This window comes from Phalangium opilio, unplaced genomic scaffold, assembly GCF_054372755.1.
Source record: "Phalangium opilio isolate 3A_F unplaced genomic scaffold, DU_Popi_V2 ptg000354l_1, whole genome shotgun sequence".
NCBI lineage: Eukaryota > Metazoa > Arthropoda > Arachnida > Opiliones > Phalangiidae > Phalangium > Phalangium opilio.
The window spans coordinates 331,819-350,413 of record NW_028324229.1 but is presented as its reverse complement, the minus strand read 5'-3'; the positions used below and the strand labels follow the sequence as shown (position 1 = coordinate 350,413).

The 18,595-nt window shown below is 35.6% G+C and overlaps 1 protein-coding gene and 1 long non-coding RNA gene across 6 annotated transcripts in view; both read right to left on the bottom strand.

Annotated features, from left to right (window-relative positions):
- The window catches only part of LOC149602621 (carbonic anhydrase-related protein 10-like), a 68,228-nt gene that overhangs the window by 38,940 nt on the left and 10,693 nt on the right, over positions 1-18,595 (bottom strand). For all 3 annotated transcript variants that reach the window (XM_089860885.1, XM_089860884.1, XM_089860886.1), the window contains exon 2: positions 9,979-10,026. In XM_089860885.1, coding sequence (XP_089717011.1) covers positions 9,979-10,026 — 48 coding nt within the window. The remainder of the gene's footprint in view (positions 1-9,978; positions 10,027-18,595) is intronic.
- Positions 3,573-5,477, bottom strand: LOC149602622 (uncharacterized). Of its 3 annotated transcripts, XR_016377803.1 has the most exons (3): positions 4,861-5,477; positions 3,878-3,953; positions 3,573-3,791 (listed from the first exon to the last, which is right to left on the bottom strand). It is a non-coding gene; the product is annotated as an uncharacterized LOC149602622 (long non-coding RNA). The 3 variants fall into 3 exon arrangements; XR_016377801.1 differs by having other exon boundaries at positions 3,878-5,477; XR_016377802.1 differs by lacking the exons at positions 3,573-3,791; positions 3,878-3,953 and adding an exon at positions 4,731-4,776.

Genomic DNA, 18,595 nt, shown 5'->3' with positions numbered 1-18,595 from the left:
TACTAAGCCTTTGACAACGCTTCACCAGGCGTCGCTTCACGAGAATGGATGACGTTTCAGCTACGTCACTTCATGACAAGCTCTCACTAAGGTGAAACGTCACAGATTCTCGTAAAGCGACGCCTGGTGAGGCGCTGTCAAAGGTTTAGTAGAGTCTGAATAGGAAGATGAACTGCAAAACCATGTGTAGTGAATTCTAGCGTCGTTCTCGAACTAGCTATCAGTAAGTCTCTGGCATTACGAATTATAGTTAGTGTCGTCATACTTATAACATATCTCATAAACCTATGTTAAAACTTAATGTTGTAGACCCGATGTTCCGTGACGTTTTCACCAAAGAACACACCCATTAATTTATAGCAGACGTATAAAAACACACTATATATATATTTATCAACGCTTCCATTATATAATATTAATATTTGAACGACCCCTCAAAGCTCATCGACCTTTTTTCTATCCCATACAAAAAACCCTTATTATTAAACCAAGGCCCGTTTTTTTTCACCCAGGATGTTAAAAATCTTCCATCCTCATCTTGAACCTCGGCATTCAGCTAGTCTCTCTAATCAGGCTCATTTTAAAGATGCGTGCGGGAGCCAAAAAATGAAAGAAGAGATGAACTCGAGAGTGGAAAGAAGACCAAGTAAAAAAAAAGGATTTTTTTTTTTAAAAACGGCTCTTTAATGTTTTGTAACGATTCAAACTTTCCGAGAAAGAGAAAGCGAGAATAAAAAATTAAAGTAAAAAAAAAAAGAAATAAGCGAATGCGACCCTTTCATCTTTAAATTAAGCAACCCGCATAATCTGAGAGGACCAAAATGAAACGAAGAAAAAAAGGGTAGAAAGTAAAATAAGATTCTTACAAACGAAGGATGTTAGGAAGACATTATCAAATTAATTTCCCAATTTTAAACCATTATTTAAAAAACTGAGCTTGTATTGTACCAAACTATTTAAGCTTTATTTTATTATTCGAAATTAAGTTAAAGTTTATATAATTATTTGGCGGAAAGAATGTTCAAAATGTAACAACTTTAAAAGGCTTAAAACTTTTTCTTATAACTAAAAAAAGAAATAAAAACATCGATTTACAGTTTCGAGAAACATTTAAAATGCAAAAGAAAAGTAACCCGCACGCAGACACGCCAAGAAATGTAAATTATCTAAATTATGCTACGGAGAAAATTCTTTCCAAAAAAATAAAAAATAAAAAAAACCAAGACGACTTTTTTGCTTCAAAGTGCCTACCTAAGTTGAGTTGGGTTTCATTACAAAAAAGTAACTTCACTCGACGTTATTTATATAGCCCTTGCATTTTAAACGCGGGTGACCTATTTGCAAAATATCAAGATATATTTTGTCATCCCTGATAATTTCGGAATTTATTTACTTCAGTCATTACGTAATGAGTCTAGCGTTCTTAACTTACAGTAGGGAACCATGGGGTATGAGTATATTTGTATCAATACATTCCTTTTAAATGATACTAAATATTTGGGGTTTATAACAAACAATCAGGGCTCGAGTAAATAAGACAATCACGGTTCGAAACCGAATCCAGTGAACCTCAATTTTGGAATTAAAACTCCGGTTCTACACTCTACAGGATAATTTCCCGAGTTTGTGATAGCCTAACATATACCTTTCCGGACAAGCTAAATTCTTTGGTTACAACGGACCAAAAAAAAAAATTAAAAACACCAATATCCAAGTTGACCATTAAGAAGATGACTTAAAAACGAGTCCCATTCGCATTTGGTCTACGCTATGGGACGGACAGTGGACCCTAAAAATTCTATTAATCGGAGTACACGAGGGTTTCAGGAGGAAGGATGGGAAAGGCCATTTCTCGTCTCATTACCTCGCTACCGAGGCCCGCATTAGGCCTTAAATAGTAATCGAAAGAGGTAGATAGTTGGGGCGTCTTCAACTCCTAAATAGGAAGGAGGCACGGAAATGAGGTCAAAGGTATAAGGTCACTTTTCCTCGTAACAGAAAAGACGTAGTACCAAATGGCTCTATTACGGATACAGTCTAGTGTATAGTGACCATCCACTCGAGTTACTTATAACCTTAGGCAACGTAAGGAAACAGGCATATGGTTTCCTGTATCTTCCTAAGAAACCACGTTTAGGCCATAAAGAATAATACAGTTGAAGAGTAATTGTCAATATGTTTTGAAATCCTGCCATTATCAATGGTAAATAACAAAGCTATGAACTGCTTCTATTCCTCGATATTTTAATCTCTCCGAGAATTCGAAATTGCATCTTTAAGGATCTTTGCTTAAATTTATTTATGCAAACACTGATATCTTATAATATAGAACGTGTTTTTCTTAGTGAAACTTCAGTTCAAACTCACTGAGTCAACATTATATCCTTTTCCACGAAATTTAACATTGTGTATGTTTACGAGTTAGCCTTAACAACTATAGTTAAAACCAACTTTTAAAATTGAATTTCCAAAAGATCTTTAAAGCAACTGGTTTTATTATCAAAGCGAATTTTTCGGCTTAATTTAAACTAAATTAAAATTCCTGGAATTGAAAATTACTCCAAAATCTTTTCTAGGAACTGATTAAAATTTGTTTTAAATGTCTAAAATAAAAAAAAAGTTAAGTAGCTACATTTTAGTGCCTAAAATATTTCAGAGAAAGTTTCGCCTTTTCTCAGAAAAAATAATTTGTTTAACAAGCCGTTAATTTTCCACGAAAATGAAACTGCAAATAACAGTGAGTTGTTGTTCGATATTTTGAACAAAACAATGTTTGAGAGAATGTTAAATATTCTATTTTATTCTACAGTCATTATCTCTCTGAAAATTTAATTTCAAACTTAAATTAAAGGAATAGCGACGTGATTTGAAAATTATCTCAAATCTAAAGAAAACCTTACTTTTTTGAGAGTTTAAACTCTTCTGATTCCAAAAATATGCTTGATTAATATTTAAATATGAAGGAAAACACAGATAAAACACTTTGAAAACTTGAAATTTGGGGGGCAAAAGCAAATTTGCGGAGAAGATTTTTGGCGGGTTTTCTAATTGCTACGTCACTCACGGCATCTCGCGGAAAATCCAAGCGCGCGCGCCCGAGACTCCCGAGTCTACTAATGCCCAAAGAACTTGGAACATAAAAGCCCCCTAGAATTGGCCATATGTCTAATCAGCGCCACTAGCGGATGGTCTGAGAACTACTCCCATAGAGACTAGGTATATTTAAGAGGGTTTGCAGAATCATAGCCAGGTGGCTCGAACGCCGCGCCATCTGACGGAAATTCTGCAAACCTGCTTAAATATACCTAGACTCTATGGGAGTAGTTTTCAGACCATCCGCTAGTGGCGCTGATTAGACATATGGCCAATTACACATCAAATCTACGCTTCGCGCGCCCGGTTTTTTCAACAAGTATACTTTATCATTCGTCGGTAACGCCATCTATGTGTGTGGCGCATAACTAGAATTTCTATATTTTATTTTTTGCGCGAAAATGAAACATTTTCAAACTTTTTGGCGGGAAATAGCGCGATTTCAAAGTGCTTTTAGTTTAATACACTACATGTTTAAATATAGTTTTTAAACGTTTAATAACATAATAAAAACGATTTATTATTGAGAAAAACACTTTCTTGCGCTAATTTCAAAGTGTGCGAGTATAAAATGGGCAAAAAATGTTCAATTGAGGAATGTAAAAATACACGGAGAAATAAAAATGTTTATTTTTTTGCTCCATTCAATTGACGAGCTAGGGCTGTGAAGCCTTACAGCTCCAACTTGAACTTATACACTGATAATATAGTAAAAAGGTGGTTAAAGAGATAGGGATTGGTGGATTTCTTTCCCTCCATCCGAGTTAAAGTTTTAGGAACTTACGTATTTTGAGTTTAAATAGAGAGTGGGCTGGCCACCTACTTCGGTAGGAATGGAGTTCCAGATGGGAACAGTCCTCCTATCATAAGTAAGCAAAGCGCGATAATTGTTCCACAATTTTACATTATTTTTATTACTAACTGCAACTCAAATAAAGATATCCGGTGATCAGTCCAGTTTGTTAGTAAAATGGCTCAATGCCATTGGAAAATCAAATTGGTCTCCTGGGAAAAATACCGCGATTTGTACAGGGTTGCCACAGAATTTTCAATTTCAGAACCAAATTCCCTGACTTTTCCAGGTTTTCCCTGACATTTTTCTTAGATTTTCCCTGACCTTTTTAGGCCGAAAACGTAAATTTTTGCAGCACGTTTTCAGTGCTTTTAATTAAATAAACCCTCTACATAAAGTTTTCCCATGTATTTGTTACCTTAAAATCATTAAGAAACATTTTAACTATCTAACAGTCTAAGAGGTTTTTTTACATAAAAGCAATTCTAGACAGCATTTTTAAGGATTGCTCAAGAGTTCACTTGTGTTAAGAAGAGAGGATGAGGAGAAAACTTTCATTACTCTTTCAATATAGACTTATCCCCAGAAATTTTACTAACTTAAATCAATTTCCCTGACTTTTCAACCCTATTTTAAATTCCCTGACTTTTCCAGGTTTTCCAGGTACTGTGGCAACCCTGTTAGCAATCATTTTCAAATATCTGACTATCGGAAAGTCACCAAAATAAAGTTTTTTGTCACTTGGGAAAAACCGCTATTCTACATTACTTTTGCGTGTACCCACAAACCCACGCCTAAGAAATGGAATTATATTTTATTAAAGAAATTTTTGAGAAACTCCAACTGTGTTTTCAAACTTTTAATCATTAATTATAGGAAACATAGTCGGGCTAGCAAAAAAAAAGCGATAGTTTAGGGTCATCAAAATCTGTTGATATCTACTAATATATTGTTTTAATCAAAACAACAATTACCTTCCAACGTACAAACTGTCTCAAAACCATATTTTTTCGGAGTAGTAAGACAAAAAGGTGGATGAAACAACAATCCCACGATTTTAAAATTTAAAGCAGCTTATAAGAACGCCTTTCTGGTTGAGGGTTCTGGTTGTGCAAATGTCTTGGCTCATGATAATACTGTGTCACCAAATCTTCTCAAAGCTAACAGAGGACATTTATATTTTGATGGGTCAAACCTATTGAGAGACACTATTTTGGCTGGATTTGTGTACGGAAACTGCACAAAGTCCTCAAATGCAATCAATGAAAGAGCTTTCACGACTACTGCATTACGACCAAGTCGACCAGAGGATTAATTGTTAGAGATCATGGTAGTTTAATATATCCTTCGGAGAGCGTAGTGAAAATTCTTGATCTCACCAAAAAAAGCCTGCGGATGCAAAACCTTGAAAATGATGGTGGTACTGCTTCTAAAACAATTGCTCTCAAAATTTAATCCCTCGTAAAAAGGTGTCTGATGCGTGAAAACATTTTTCCCAAGAAATTGGATGAAAACATTATCTGAACTTTCTAGTTCCCAAAGTTATTCGTATTTTTAATGAAAAAATGAAAATGGAAGCTGTTAGAAAAAAGCTTACCAAATTGATATTATTTTAAGGACAACAGCTAAGTATAGGCCTACAATTGCATCAAACATATTTAATATTATAGGCCTACTTTTCACAATAAATAATATCAAAACAATATTTAAAAACATTTTCATTACCGCGTCTATGCGCCCAAATTCATAAGCAATTAAAGCAAATGAGAAAAATTCAGCTTCAGCAAAGCAGACGACAGATAATTATTTCGTCTCAAGCATTATAGATGGCGTTACCAACGAATGATAAAGTTATCGTTAAAAAAAAAGTGGGCTTGGAAATTGAAAAATTCGAGCGTGGATGTGTAATTCTAGGGGGCTATATGTTCCAAGTTCTTTGCTAATGCCGCGCGAATCTGAATAAAATAGGCTTAACGCGGCGCTGAGACACTTATAGGCGTCACGTGAGCGACATCTAGAGTGAAAGTTTCTCCTTACTACGTCATCAAGCGAAACAAAATTTTAACTAGGCCTTTTCCAAACACAAAACTTTGATTGCAATTTTACAAATTTCTACGAAACCAAATACAAAAGTAAACATATCATAATAAACTAGATTTTTCAAGGATTTTTTTTGCATTTTAAGTTTGTGGGTGACGAAAATTATGTCACTAACACTTTAAGTGAAGATATTCTTTAGCAAAGTCTTTTGTTTAACTCGGAAGAAGTTGGAGCAAAGTTCGTAGTCTTAAATGAGGGGAGGGGCATATACATTAAGGTTTATTCTGATTGGCTACTGGAGCGTTAAAATCAACGGTACGAACTTTCTGCAGTCAGTCAGAACGAAAACCTAGCTAGCTCGAGTGTAGAAACGTGACTTAAAGATTCTTGGCTCGTTCCTTTCAAATTATCTACGAATTGCAGCGAGTATTTCACGAGAACGGTCGGAGGAAAATCAGCCTCGAATTGACAACACCCTTCTTTGGAAAGTACGTCGTAATTAAAAGTCTTCTTAAACCGCTAGACCCCGACAGCTCATTAATTAAAGAATTAAGTATAGACTGCAATTATATTAGTAAAACCAGCTTTAGAAACAGGGCCTCGAAAAAATCTCAGATAGGGAATTGTTTCTCTTCGAGAGTAGAAATAAGGGCAATAGAAATTATCAAAAATATTAAAATTCTGATCGTTTTTTTAAATTATTGTTCTAAATTTAAGATTGGCACTGGTACTTCAAGGAGTTTTATTTTATTTAAATTAAAATTTTAATACGGGAGCTTTCGGAACGTGGCCACTCTTCGGCCGTTATTCCGTTAGGCTTTCACACGAAGCAATGGGGACTAATCTTATTGGACAAATATGTCATGTGGTACTAGTCGTCCAATAGGATTAGTCCCCAGTGCTTCGTAAAGAAGTCTAACGCGTCGAACACTAAATTGCTTGTAACTTCTTTAATATTGTAGATAGAAACATGGTTTCAATTGATATATTAATTATTTTACACGCTCTTTTGATTAAAATAATAAAAAAATCTAGCCCATATTATTCCTTTAAAAGAAATCTTTTTCAATTTTCTTTAAAAAACTAAAACTTGAACGTCTAAGTATCACAAAACGCTAATAAATAGTTTTTGACCTAAATGATACCTACTAGGATTTAAAACCTTAAAAAGCCTTTCATCAGGAGGCGTGAATGAGGCAAGGCTAAAAAAAAAGCCTCCTTACTGTAGGCCTAGAGGTCGAAGCGGGCCTTAAAAGACGGAGATATGAACGTTGGTGAATAAAACCGGGGTAAAACTAAAACACTAACAAGGGAAAAAGAGAATGAACAGAGAGTAATCGCGGGGAAGTATGGTATAAAGCCTACAGCCAAGGCTTAACAATGAAAACTGGGCAAAAAAGTTAATTAGAAAGTTTGGAATCGATTCCCGGGGATGACACTAGAAATTAACAACTCCCAGCATTCTTCGTCTCTTTTACAGCCCAAGGGGGAAAGAGAGGGAAGAGGAAGAACCAACCCGGTTTTCCTAGATCCATCCAACATAGTCTAGAGTGTATAGAACGAAACAGCTAGCTTGTAAAAGAGCAGAACTCTAGAAGAGTGTAAAATGCCTATCGGGAAAGCTTCGCAAAACCACACTTTTTTTTCATCCTATTTTAACGAGGTAATCCGGAGAGGAACTAACATCCTACCTCATACCAAAATGAACGAGACAGTCTAAAGCCACTTCCTATAGCTATATACCCATCTATCAATCCCAAACCCCTGGATAATTAATATTTGACTGGGGTGCATTGTGCTCCTAGCTGCAGATGAGAAGGTTAAAGTATTCCCCAAATCTTCACTTAAACTTGGAATATTTAGGCTTTGAGTTACAGCCAACCCGCTTATCTACTAGGTTTTGTTTCATACTTTGAGCAGAAAAACGAAGCGAGCCGCATATCCGAACCCCTGCCCTTTTCTTTTTTGCTCCAAAAAATTGATGAAGTTATCGTAATCATGTTGCCATTAAATTTGATTAATTAAAGCTGGTTATGAGAAAGAGAACGGGCCCCCGTATCCTCCAGTAACTTTATTTAAATTAGTTTGACAGGGGCGTTAATTTATTAGCAATCCAAGGCGTGCTTCAGGGTTTTTAATTATTTATAGACCTAGTTTTTTAAGCTTAGGTAAGGATTTAGGCGCGAAACTTGATTTATGGATTGTCAGAAATATTTTATATCGATATTTGAGAGCCTTGGCGTTAACGAACGATTAGGGTTAGTAACCAAATACCATTCATTGGTTGGTGTATGAAATTTGAACCTAAGAGCTTAAAGAAAAGCGTTTTATTACAAACGTTTGAAGGTTTAACTAAGCCTTGGTTACTTATTATTTTAATCGTATAAATAATTAATTGGAAATTAAGACGATTATAATAATCTTAATAACTGTAACAAATTATTTAAGCCTAATCTTAATAACTGTTGATGGAAGAACAAATTATTTAAGCCTAATCTTAATAACTGTTGATGGAAGAACAAATTATTTAAGCCTATTATTTTAATAAGTGCACAATACACCTTCTTTACTGCTTTTTGTTTTAAAATGCGTGAGATGGAACTGATGAGGTTAATAAATTTTATAACATATTTAATGATTTAAAGATACCAAGAGCATCTTTGGCAAGCCAGCCACCAGGCTGAAGCTTTAGCATTGGTTTCCCATAGAACGCCTGTAGAAATGTTTTACCCGCAATACACCAATGTTCATGGAGAAGTGCCATACCAGGCTCATCGTTATAAATTGTTAATTTTTGAAAGTATTTATAAAAATAAATACAAATCCTTATCAGTTTTGCCTAAACTTCAAAAATTCCAAAACATAACTCAGATGCAGTATGTTAGCACTTATCACTGTTAATAAATTAACTGAGATGTAATGGCAAGGAAATTATTTAAATCAGAATAATCAAATATAACATATTTCGTAATAATTTCACCCACCCTTTTAAATCAAAAAGAGCAATATTTGGGATGTGCCCAAAATGTCTAGACGTTCTATACCTACACGGGCGCCAATTTAATGAATATCAAAAGCAAAGCTAGGTTCCATTTTTTACGTATGTATGTCCGTAAAGCACGTTTAATAGAAGATGATTTATTTAACAAACTTACTGCTTGACTTATTACATTTTAATTGAACTTTTCCGTCAGTCGTTTTATGATCTACTGTCGTCGCCAATACGCCCGAATTCATTACATTCTACCATGAAATTTAATATCTAATTGTCAATTAAGGGTTATGAAGTTTAAAAAGAGAAATATCAAAACAATCTAAGTTGAATTAACAACATCATTATGAATAAATAATTAAATATCATTGGTGTTTCCCACTGAATGTGGGCAGCAACCTTCTTAAAACCCATTTGAAACTTTGAATTCTCAAGTGTTAGGCAATTGGTTTGGTGTTTCATGACTTTTGACATTTTGTTGTGGTTGTTATACAATGGTATCTCAAACTTTACTAATTTCAGTAGTGGTAGGTATTCAGTTACCCAAAACTTAAAAATGGCACCCAAATCGCAACCAGACGAATCCAAACAATAGATCGCCTTTAACATCCTGAAACATGGTTCCCAGTTCCAACTAAATTAATTCAACATTCTTGAAAGTATTTAAAACACTCTCCCATTTAGGAACATAGCCAACGCGACTCCATTTGGATGAAAGGTTAATGATGTCACGTCAAACCCTTTTCTAGTCAAGGGATTCAATTGAGTGAAACACACCGGGGGAAAAAAATAAAAAAAAAAAAAACAGGAAAGGTACTTTTTACTAGATTTATATGATTAGCCTAATTTTTTGTAATGCGAATGAGACCCATGGAGGAAGAAGGCAATAATTGTATAACTTAAAAAATAATAAAAGACATTAATTTTCTTTTATGCCATGTCGCTCCCATCATTATTAGTATTATAAACCTTAGTAATTATACCCTACGCGATTAATTACGGCTTTTCGCTTATTAAAGTTAATGAGATTAGATTTAAATAAGGGGTTTGTGACGCTTACCGGATATGCCATCGTACGTCCACCATTCTTCCCAGCTTGCCCATACACCTGTAATGAAAAGAACAAAAACAAAGTAGGTAATTAGTCAAGTGCAATTCGAAATAAAATTTCTCTGCAGGTAAAAGCATAGAAAAGGTTGGAATTAAATGCGATGGTTAACTTAATGTTAATTTACTCCAAGTGAAGAAGAAGAAACTCCCATCGGACCAATTGAAGCCCGACAAAAATTAAAAAATTTATTTAATTGCAAATTTCACAGAATATTTTGGGATACCAATAATCTAAAAAAAGTGCTTGTAAATCTAAAAAAAAGTGCTTGTAAATCTAAAAAAAAGTGCTTGTAAATCTAAAAAAAGTGCTTGTAAATCTAAAAAATAGTGCTTGTAAATCTAAAAAATAGTGCTTGTAAATCTAAAAAATAGTGCTTGTAAATCTAAAAAAAGTGCTTGTAAATCTAAAAAAAGTGCTTGTAAATCTAAAAAAAGTGCTTGTAAATCTAAAAAAAGTGCTTGTAAATCTAAAAAAAAGTGCTTGTAAATCTAAAAAAAGTGCTTGTAAATCTAAAAAAAAGTGCTTGTAAATTTTGTAAATCTAAAAAAAGTGCTTGTAAATCTAAAAAAAGTGCTTGTAAATCATACCATCATACAATAAAGGTGTCTGCTAGCCAGAACCAGCACGGTTTGGTTTAGCCAAGATATCATTCACGTGAATGAGATCATGGTTCAGCCAATACCGTAGGGGTCAGGGGTTCTGGCTAGCAGACGTCACTTTAGCCTAAACCAATGATGGGACAGTAGTCAGTGTTTTTAAGACTATTATATGATAATTATATTTTCTTTTTCACTTTATCTTTAGGAAAAGGCCGTTTATTAAGGTATAATGTGGGATATTTTCCTTCAAATAAATGTATTGTAACCTAGGTATGTATCCGAATTTTTAAAATATCGCTTGTTAGAGGTCAAACCAATAAAATCGTAATCTTAAAAAAGTTCTAACTTAAAAAAAAAAATAAATAGGGAATGTAGCGGGAGGGGGGCTTTAAAAGTCAATAACTTAACCCTTTCCTTCCTACAGCCTGAAGCCTTAAAAAGTAAACGTTGCGGTCTTGCAATACACATTGCCTGTATACGAGAGCAATATCCGAGAAGTTAAAATGGATCGTACAATGCCTACCTTTAAAAAACAAAAGGTCTCGAACGATAATTAATTTTCAATAATGGCAGCGGGATAGGCGGCTAGTGGTACTAAAAACCTAAGAAAAGGGCCTAGCAGCCAAGGCTTATAAGCTACGAAAGAGGTAGTAGCTTCAGCCGATGTACCGGGTAGGAAACGACTGTAGAAGGGGTCAGGAGGAAGACTGGTGTAAAAATCTATGTCGGTCAAAAAACAAAAGGGCAGCTCGACCGCGGTGGAAACTTATATAGGATGAATCAGAAGTCTCTAAACGCAACGTTATCAAAATCTTAATTCTTTCCATTTCAAAAATGTAGTAGAAAAGCACGTTTAAATTAAAATACCCATTAAGACTAGTCGTTTTAAAATTTGAAATTTTGCGCTCTTTAAAAACCTGGTAATGTCGCGCTCATTTGAGAATAAATTATAATATTCTTTAAGCCTTTGTTTCTCAACTTTGAACTTCACAGCGTGTTTTAAATATTGATGTTACGTCATTGGTACAAATTAAGATATCCATTGAGCCCAGTCGTTTTAAAATTTGAAATTTCGTGGTCTTTAACCAACTGGTAAAGTCGCGTTTGTTTCAGAATAAATTATAGTATTCGTTAAGCCTTTGTTTCTCAATTTTGAAATTCCACTGCTTTAAGTATTGATGTGACGTGATTGGTGAATGCGGTTGGTTGTTGGCGAGGCGAAACGGCCTTTTAAATATATAAATATATGTTTACGTAGAGACTATAGCTCAGTTGAAGGGCTTATAATTCTACAGGTAAATGACAACATCTGTTTTATTTACTTTGGAAAGAGAAGGTATAGCCGACTAGCTTCTCATTGTCGCCCCGTAACAAGAGCCCGATCGTGTTCGGGGTGACTGTATGGTGGTTCCGACCCATATCGAGGAATGACAAAGGCACGCGGTACCCACTAGCGGTGATTAATGGAGCCATTTTCCCATTTTACTCCCGGCGTTAACAAGAACCAGCGAGGCTAGGCGGCTAGCTCTTCCCAAAACTACCCTGGGGAACGATTGCCAAAATACTAACTACAAGGCTTTGGCCTTCTCTCTCTTTCTCTATACCAACCAACCCTCATAGTTTCATCAAGGATCGTTAATAAGTGAGGTGGTTAAAGAATTCAATAAAACGCAGTTTAAGAATAGACCTTAAAGAAACGTAAAGTCGTACACTGAACCAAATTACTTATGGAACACGTGGATCCATTTAAAGTAAAGGGTCATGGTTGACCCATAAGTTTGTCACTAGGTTACCGAGAGCTTGTCATGAAGTGACGTAGGTCATAGATTCGAGGTAAAGCGACGCCTGGTGAGGCGCTGTCAAAGGCTTAATACAGACTAAGAAAGATGGAAGTCCTTCAACGAGTGTAGGACTTCAATTCTCGCTTGTCGTTCTCGAACTATAGCTCGAGCTGTAAGTCTCAAGCATTGCGAAGTATAGGTAGTGTCATACTTATGGAAAACATAATCTTATAAACCTATGGTTGACCGTATCCTTAAAAATTCCAGCTGATTATGAACCCATTTCTTCAAACTATCTCATCTAAAAACCCTGTTTTCATTGAAGCCTTTTTCTGTTTAGAGTGTCCTAGGAGCCCAGGGCATCAGGCGCCCACCAAATTTTTTGATTACCAGGTTCATTATTTATGTAAACCGATTATGAGCCACCCCTCTCTGTAGCCTTTCCCGCCTTTTATTTTAGCGCCATTTTTTGAGGTCCCCGAGCTTATGGGGGTTCCAATTTGGAAAAGCCCCCGGGTAAACGAATTTTTTAGTTTCATAGGCTCGTGCTCGCAAACACGGTTACGCTTTCTTTCTGCGCCTTAAAAATTAACGCGTTACGCATTGTGGTCAAAAAAGAAAGAGGTATGTATTAAGGTCCTTCTTTGTTTGGAATCAATTGCCCGAAACGCGTGGTTTTGGGTTAGTAAACATGATGTAGGGCTCTTTATACTAGCCAAGACTTAAAGTTTGGTTGGAGTTTAGAGAAATTATTGCGTTAGTTTTACCAACTTTTCTCATAGAAGATTATTAAAATCTACCATTAGTTTATGTGTCTGAATATGAGTACCAGTTCGTCCCCCTGCAGCTTATAATCCGTCTCACCCCAACATGCCTTAAAGTACAAAAGGAAAAATATTAAAAAATAAATGATATCTTATTTCAAAGTAATTAGAGTTTAATTAGTCTTAAAAACGAGGATTAATGTCCAGCCATTGGTTTATTGGCGTCTGCTAAATTGAACCCCTACCATACCCTTACCTCTCTCAGCTTGTGAGAATTCAACCAATCTCATATGAGTGAGGGGTTCTGGCTAGCAGATGCCACTAAACCGATAGCAGCACAGTAGTCCACGTTTTTTAAGACTAATTAAATGCTAATTATTTTGTAAAAAGAGATCACTTATTTTTTAAAATTCTTCCTTTTATATATAGAAAAAAAGCAGTTCTTTTAAGGTATAATGTTATGTCACCTAAAATTTTCCTTTAAAAAAGCCAATAGCTTCCGTATTTATCTACTTCTGCCATGCAGTTTCAATATTCCTAAAACTTAAAAATACAAATATATTTGTTTAATATTTTCGTCGAAATTTGTATTGAAATCGGTGCGTAGTCGTATTCTGGAATCGTAATTAAAAGGGAACGCGACTCCTCCGTTCAATAAATATGAATTTTAAATCTGGACTTAAAACAAACAAAGGTCGTCAACAGAGAAGCGAAGATGGAAAGAGAGGGATGGCAGACAGACTGGTCATATTTTACAAGTACCGGCAACTTGTAATGACCAACTCGTTCCTTATAATTAATCGAAAATATAAAGTCTACCAAAATTTGTGGTGTCGTCATATTTCATTTCCTGGTTTAAAATAAACAAGATATCTGATTTATTTATGCCCTGAATTTGAATAATTGAATAGGTAATTTTGAAGGGAAAAGTATTCAGGGTGTTTCGGAGAAGTCTGTCATATATTAAGGGGGATGTTCTTTGGGCGATTTTGAGTCGATAATGTAATTTCTATAACATTTTCCCGTCCGGTTACGTCACTGTTTTGGAGTTATTGTTTGAGTGTTTTGGAATGACTCCTTATCTGTAAAATTCTCCAATCTTAACTCGAATACAGTGGCCCGAACGGCAAAATGGAGATAGATCCTATTCGACTTAAAATCACCCAAAGAAAATCACCTTAATGTATGCCAGACTTATCAGAAACACCCTGTATACTTTCCATTCAAATATTCATTATATGTATTATAACCACAATTCATTGGCCTTTGGATCTATTTACTTTGAACACCATGATCTAATTTTATTTCGATATAAAATTTATGGAATATTTCCAAAATTGATTCAACGTTTGCAATTACAGTGAAAAACCATTTCAAATGCTATTACAGATTTTGTAGAAATATTTCATATTTCAAAAGGAACTTTTTCCAATTTATCTTCAGTATTAATAATTGAAGTACGTGCATGTCTATCAAATGGCCAAGATAGGTTGAAGGCAACTAACTAACCTAGTATCCTTTTGCCTGGATGGCATTTAATTGACAATAATAAAGCACCTGTTTTATCTTGAAAAGGTACCTTACATACAGTGATAGAATAAATAATAGAACAAGTACAAAGAAAATTCCGTCGTTGGCAGTAGATCATGGATAAATAATTGGCCAGATTCGATAACACAACATACCGTACCCTACCGCGAGAAGGAAGATCCCAGCTTAGAAGAAAAATGGCCGCTTTTTTTCCATCGAAACTTAGACAATTAAACATGCCATCAAAACTGTTCTTGGTTAATAAATTACAAACGTAACGTCATTTACAATTTTACTTCACTTCCGGTTTATAGGTGAAAACAAACACAATAATCCTAAACGATTAATCCCCAACTCTAAATTAAGATGTCCCAATGAAATATATCATTTGTCTGTGGTTTATTCCACTCCCTAAGCCTTGGTTTGAAAACGATGGCTTCTTCTTTTCCAGCATCCATATAGCATAAGTTCATAAGATATGTGAAGCATAAGTTTGTCACTGGTTACAAACTGGAGCTTGTCATGAAGTGAATGAGGTAGGTCATAGATTCGAGGTAAAGCCTGGTCAGGCGCTGTCAAAGGCTTAGTACAGACTAAATAAGAAGATTGAAGTCCTGCAAAATAAACAACCGAATGTAGTCAATTCTCGCTTGTCGTTCTAGCATTTCGAAGTATAAGTAGGGTCATACTTATGGAACATATCTTATGATATAGTATATACTTCTCATCCTCTATAGCTAGATACTAGACAACTATAAATAGGAGTTGAGTGATTTGCGAGTTAGATGTGTCAAGAGTGTATATGGGATGAGAGGAGAGGATGGAGAAGCTTTTTCGGATGTTGACTCTTAGTAAGCGATTGCTCGCCTCGCGAGGAGATAACGCGCGTAGGAAGAAGTACGGCTAATTCCCAAGAAGGATGAGAAGAAAGTTTATTACAGACTCTCCGTGCTTACGAAGGATGTTAAAAGAGATGATTTGAAAACAAGAAGATGCTAAAGGCAAAGAAGAGATAATCCCAAATTTATACTCTTGACTTTAAGGCAAAATTGCGTATTATTTCTCTTTGAAGTTTAGACAGAAAAATTAAACTCTTCCGGTATAAAATTGTTCAATTTTTTAATTTACTGCAAGATGGTAATTTAATTGATTCTATTGGACACGAGCTTTTTGTTTACCTACTTTGACCCTTTATATATTTTGAGAGAGAGAGAGAGAGAGAGAGAGAGAGAGAGAGAGAGAGAGAGAGAGAGAGAGAGAGAGAGAGAGAGAGAGAGAGAGAGAGAGAGAGAGACTGTTTTCTATGTTTGGTCTCGTAGTCTCGTTGCTAAAATAAATTTAGGTGGACTGACCCATAGTCTTCCAAAAAAGCGGCATGGTACAAGCAACGATGGAAAACAATTTTCCTATTGATTCCCAGTTTTATCTACGTATTTATTGTTATACAAACGTAGATTTTAAAATGGATGCTATAAAGGTGAGGTGGAAAACTTGAGAATCATATAGATACTTCAGTCACGAATGGGCTAGTGAAGTTTAAAGTTACGGATTTGGGCTTTGGAAGTACAATAGAGCAAGCATGGCAAGAGCAATATGCAATATTTCTTAAATATGAGGTTTAGTATTTAATAGTTGCACGTACACACGTAGATGTTAACATTAGTTATAGTAATTTTTCTTGTTCACTCCATAGCATTCGACTTTTTCCGTTTCTCCCAAAGCACGCAGTGGGGTCTAACATTCTAGAAATATTTCGGATGAATTCAGTATAACTTTCCTATAGGGATACTAGGCAATTTTCCTACACCTCAGCGTATTTCGCTCCCTCTCTCTCTCCCGACAAGTCCCAGTTCTCTATTTGAAGTTGAATTCCCCGACGTAAAATCCCAAAGCGACCCTGGGCAGAAAATTGCTATGAAATATGACGGAAAAGGTTTGAAAAACAAGAAAAAGAAAGAAAAAAACACAACAAAAATTGAAAAATTACGATGTGTATTACGCTAGGTTGCGTATCTAAAAGAAGGAATGAAAAAAAAAACAGACTTCAAAACCATATTATACGATTTCGTTTTTTGGTTTTAAAGCTAGTTTTTCGTTTAAAATGAAGTGTTTTCGGTGTTATTCTATTATGCCCCGTTTTATTTATATAAACTTTTAATTCCGTCTAGGTTTATGTCGACATAGTTTAAAAACGATAACGTTAAAGCGTATATTTAATTTAAAACCACTCACGTAGATAGAATATATAATATGAAAAAAGGTTACCTTAAAATGGGTTCGTATCCAATATTTTAAAAAACACCAATATCATGGCAAATTATTGAAAAATGCCAAGGGAAAAAATCAATATATTATTTTGAAGGAAGTCAACTACTCAGCTTCCAAAACAGACCCTTGGGCATATTTCTACCAAGTTTTAAATCTGTCCACTCTAATTGAAGTACTATGAAAGTCCGCATTCGTTAGGCCTTTGCTTATGAATTTTGAAATTTTCAAGCGCTTCTAATAATTTACAGAAAACGCCACATGTTCAGTGACGTATCTAGCCAGTAAGATTATTTAAATTACTTTGACAGGGGCGTTGATATATTAGTAAGCAATCCAATTAAGGCGTGCTTGAGAGTTTTTAATTATTTATATACCTATTTTTTAGCTTAGGTAAGGATTTAGGTGCGAAACTTGATTAATGGATTGTCAAAAATATTTTATATTGATATTTGAGAACCTTATGCGTTAACTAACGATTAGGGTTAGTAACTAAATATGATTGGTTGGTTGGTGTATGAAATTCAACCAATAAGAGCTTAAAGAAAACGCTTTTGTAACGATAAAATCTGAATAATTTATATTTCCCCACTATCCCTTTATTTCGTTCATTATCCCTTTAAGAAAATCTCCTACACTTCGCATATTTAATCCGTCAATAATAAATTTCCCGGGGAAACTTCTGAAAAGGTCAATCCCAATGCTGGCGTTGGTTACCAATTCAGAGGCTTTCCCCAAAACCCGGCTTCTTCGTGGCCACAAGAAGCCCCGGCCATCTAGTTCTCCGAACTTCTCTATCTGGGAAAAAATAGCGTTCCCCTCGTATCATCCCTTTCAGGTTATTTACCCCTCGCTTATTGAGAGTTGCCAGGTATTTTTATTTTTCGATGTCTTTATTATTTTTTTAAAAAATTTTGTATATAATGTATATAGTTGTAGTATGGTATGTGTAAATAGATTTTAAGTACGCGCGCGAACTGGGGTTCACCCCACGGTAATTTACCGAAAACGCGAACGGCCCGAGAGCGGGGATGCCCCGCCAACGCGACGCTGTCGAGCCGTCGCCACCACGTCACCAGGCGCGAGGGTGAAAACCCCGAAAACCCCGAACTCTATCTGAGAGCGCCACACCACGTCATTTTCTTCATGGCACTGAAAAGCCTACCGCCTGCCGTCTATAAAAGCTCGACCATGGCTTCTAAAAAGCATGACTCGTATCCCGACCTTCCGGAGGAAGCGCTGCCCGATCAGAACGACCAGCCGATGCTCCAGCCACTGGAGACTCTGCCCCCTGGAGCTCCCGAGAAACCATGACGCCTTAAACGGCCACATTAAGTTCTAAGTTCGGGCGCATTAATTCATGTTTATACTTTGATAAACCGTCGTCGGACATTTTCAATGCTCGCGCTTACGAGTCGCGCCTTCCGTCTTTCCTGCGGACGTATGATGGACAATTGAGAACTCTTCGTTCGTGTTTGTCAACTTCGGTGCACCCCACCTCGAACAATGGCCGAAACCGTAACGTTACAAAAACTGAATGCATTTCTTTATTTATTATCATTACGAATTCGTATAGAGTATCTCGCCTAACGAGATACAATACTTAATATATCTCGCTTAACGAGAA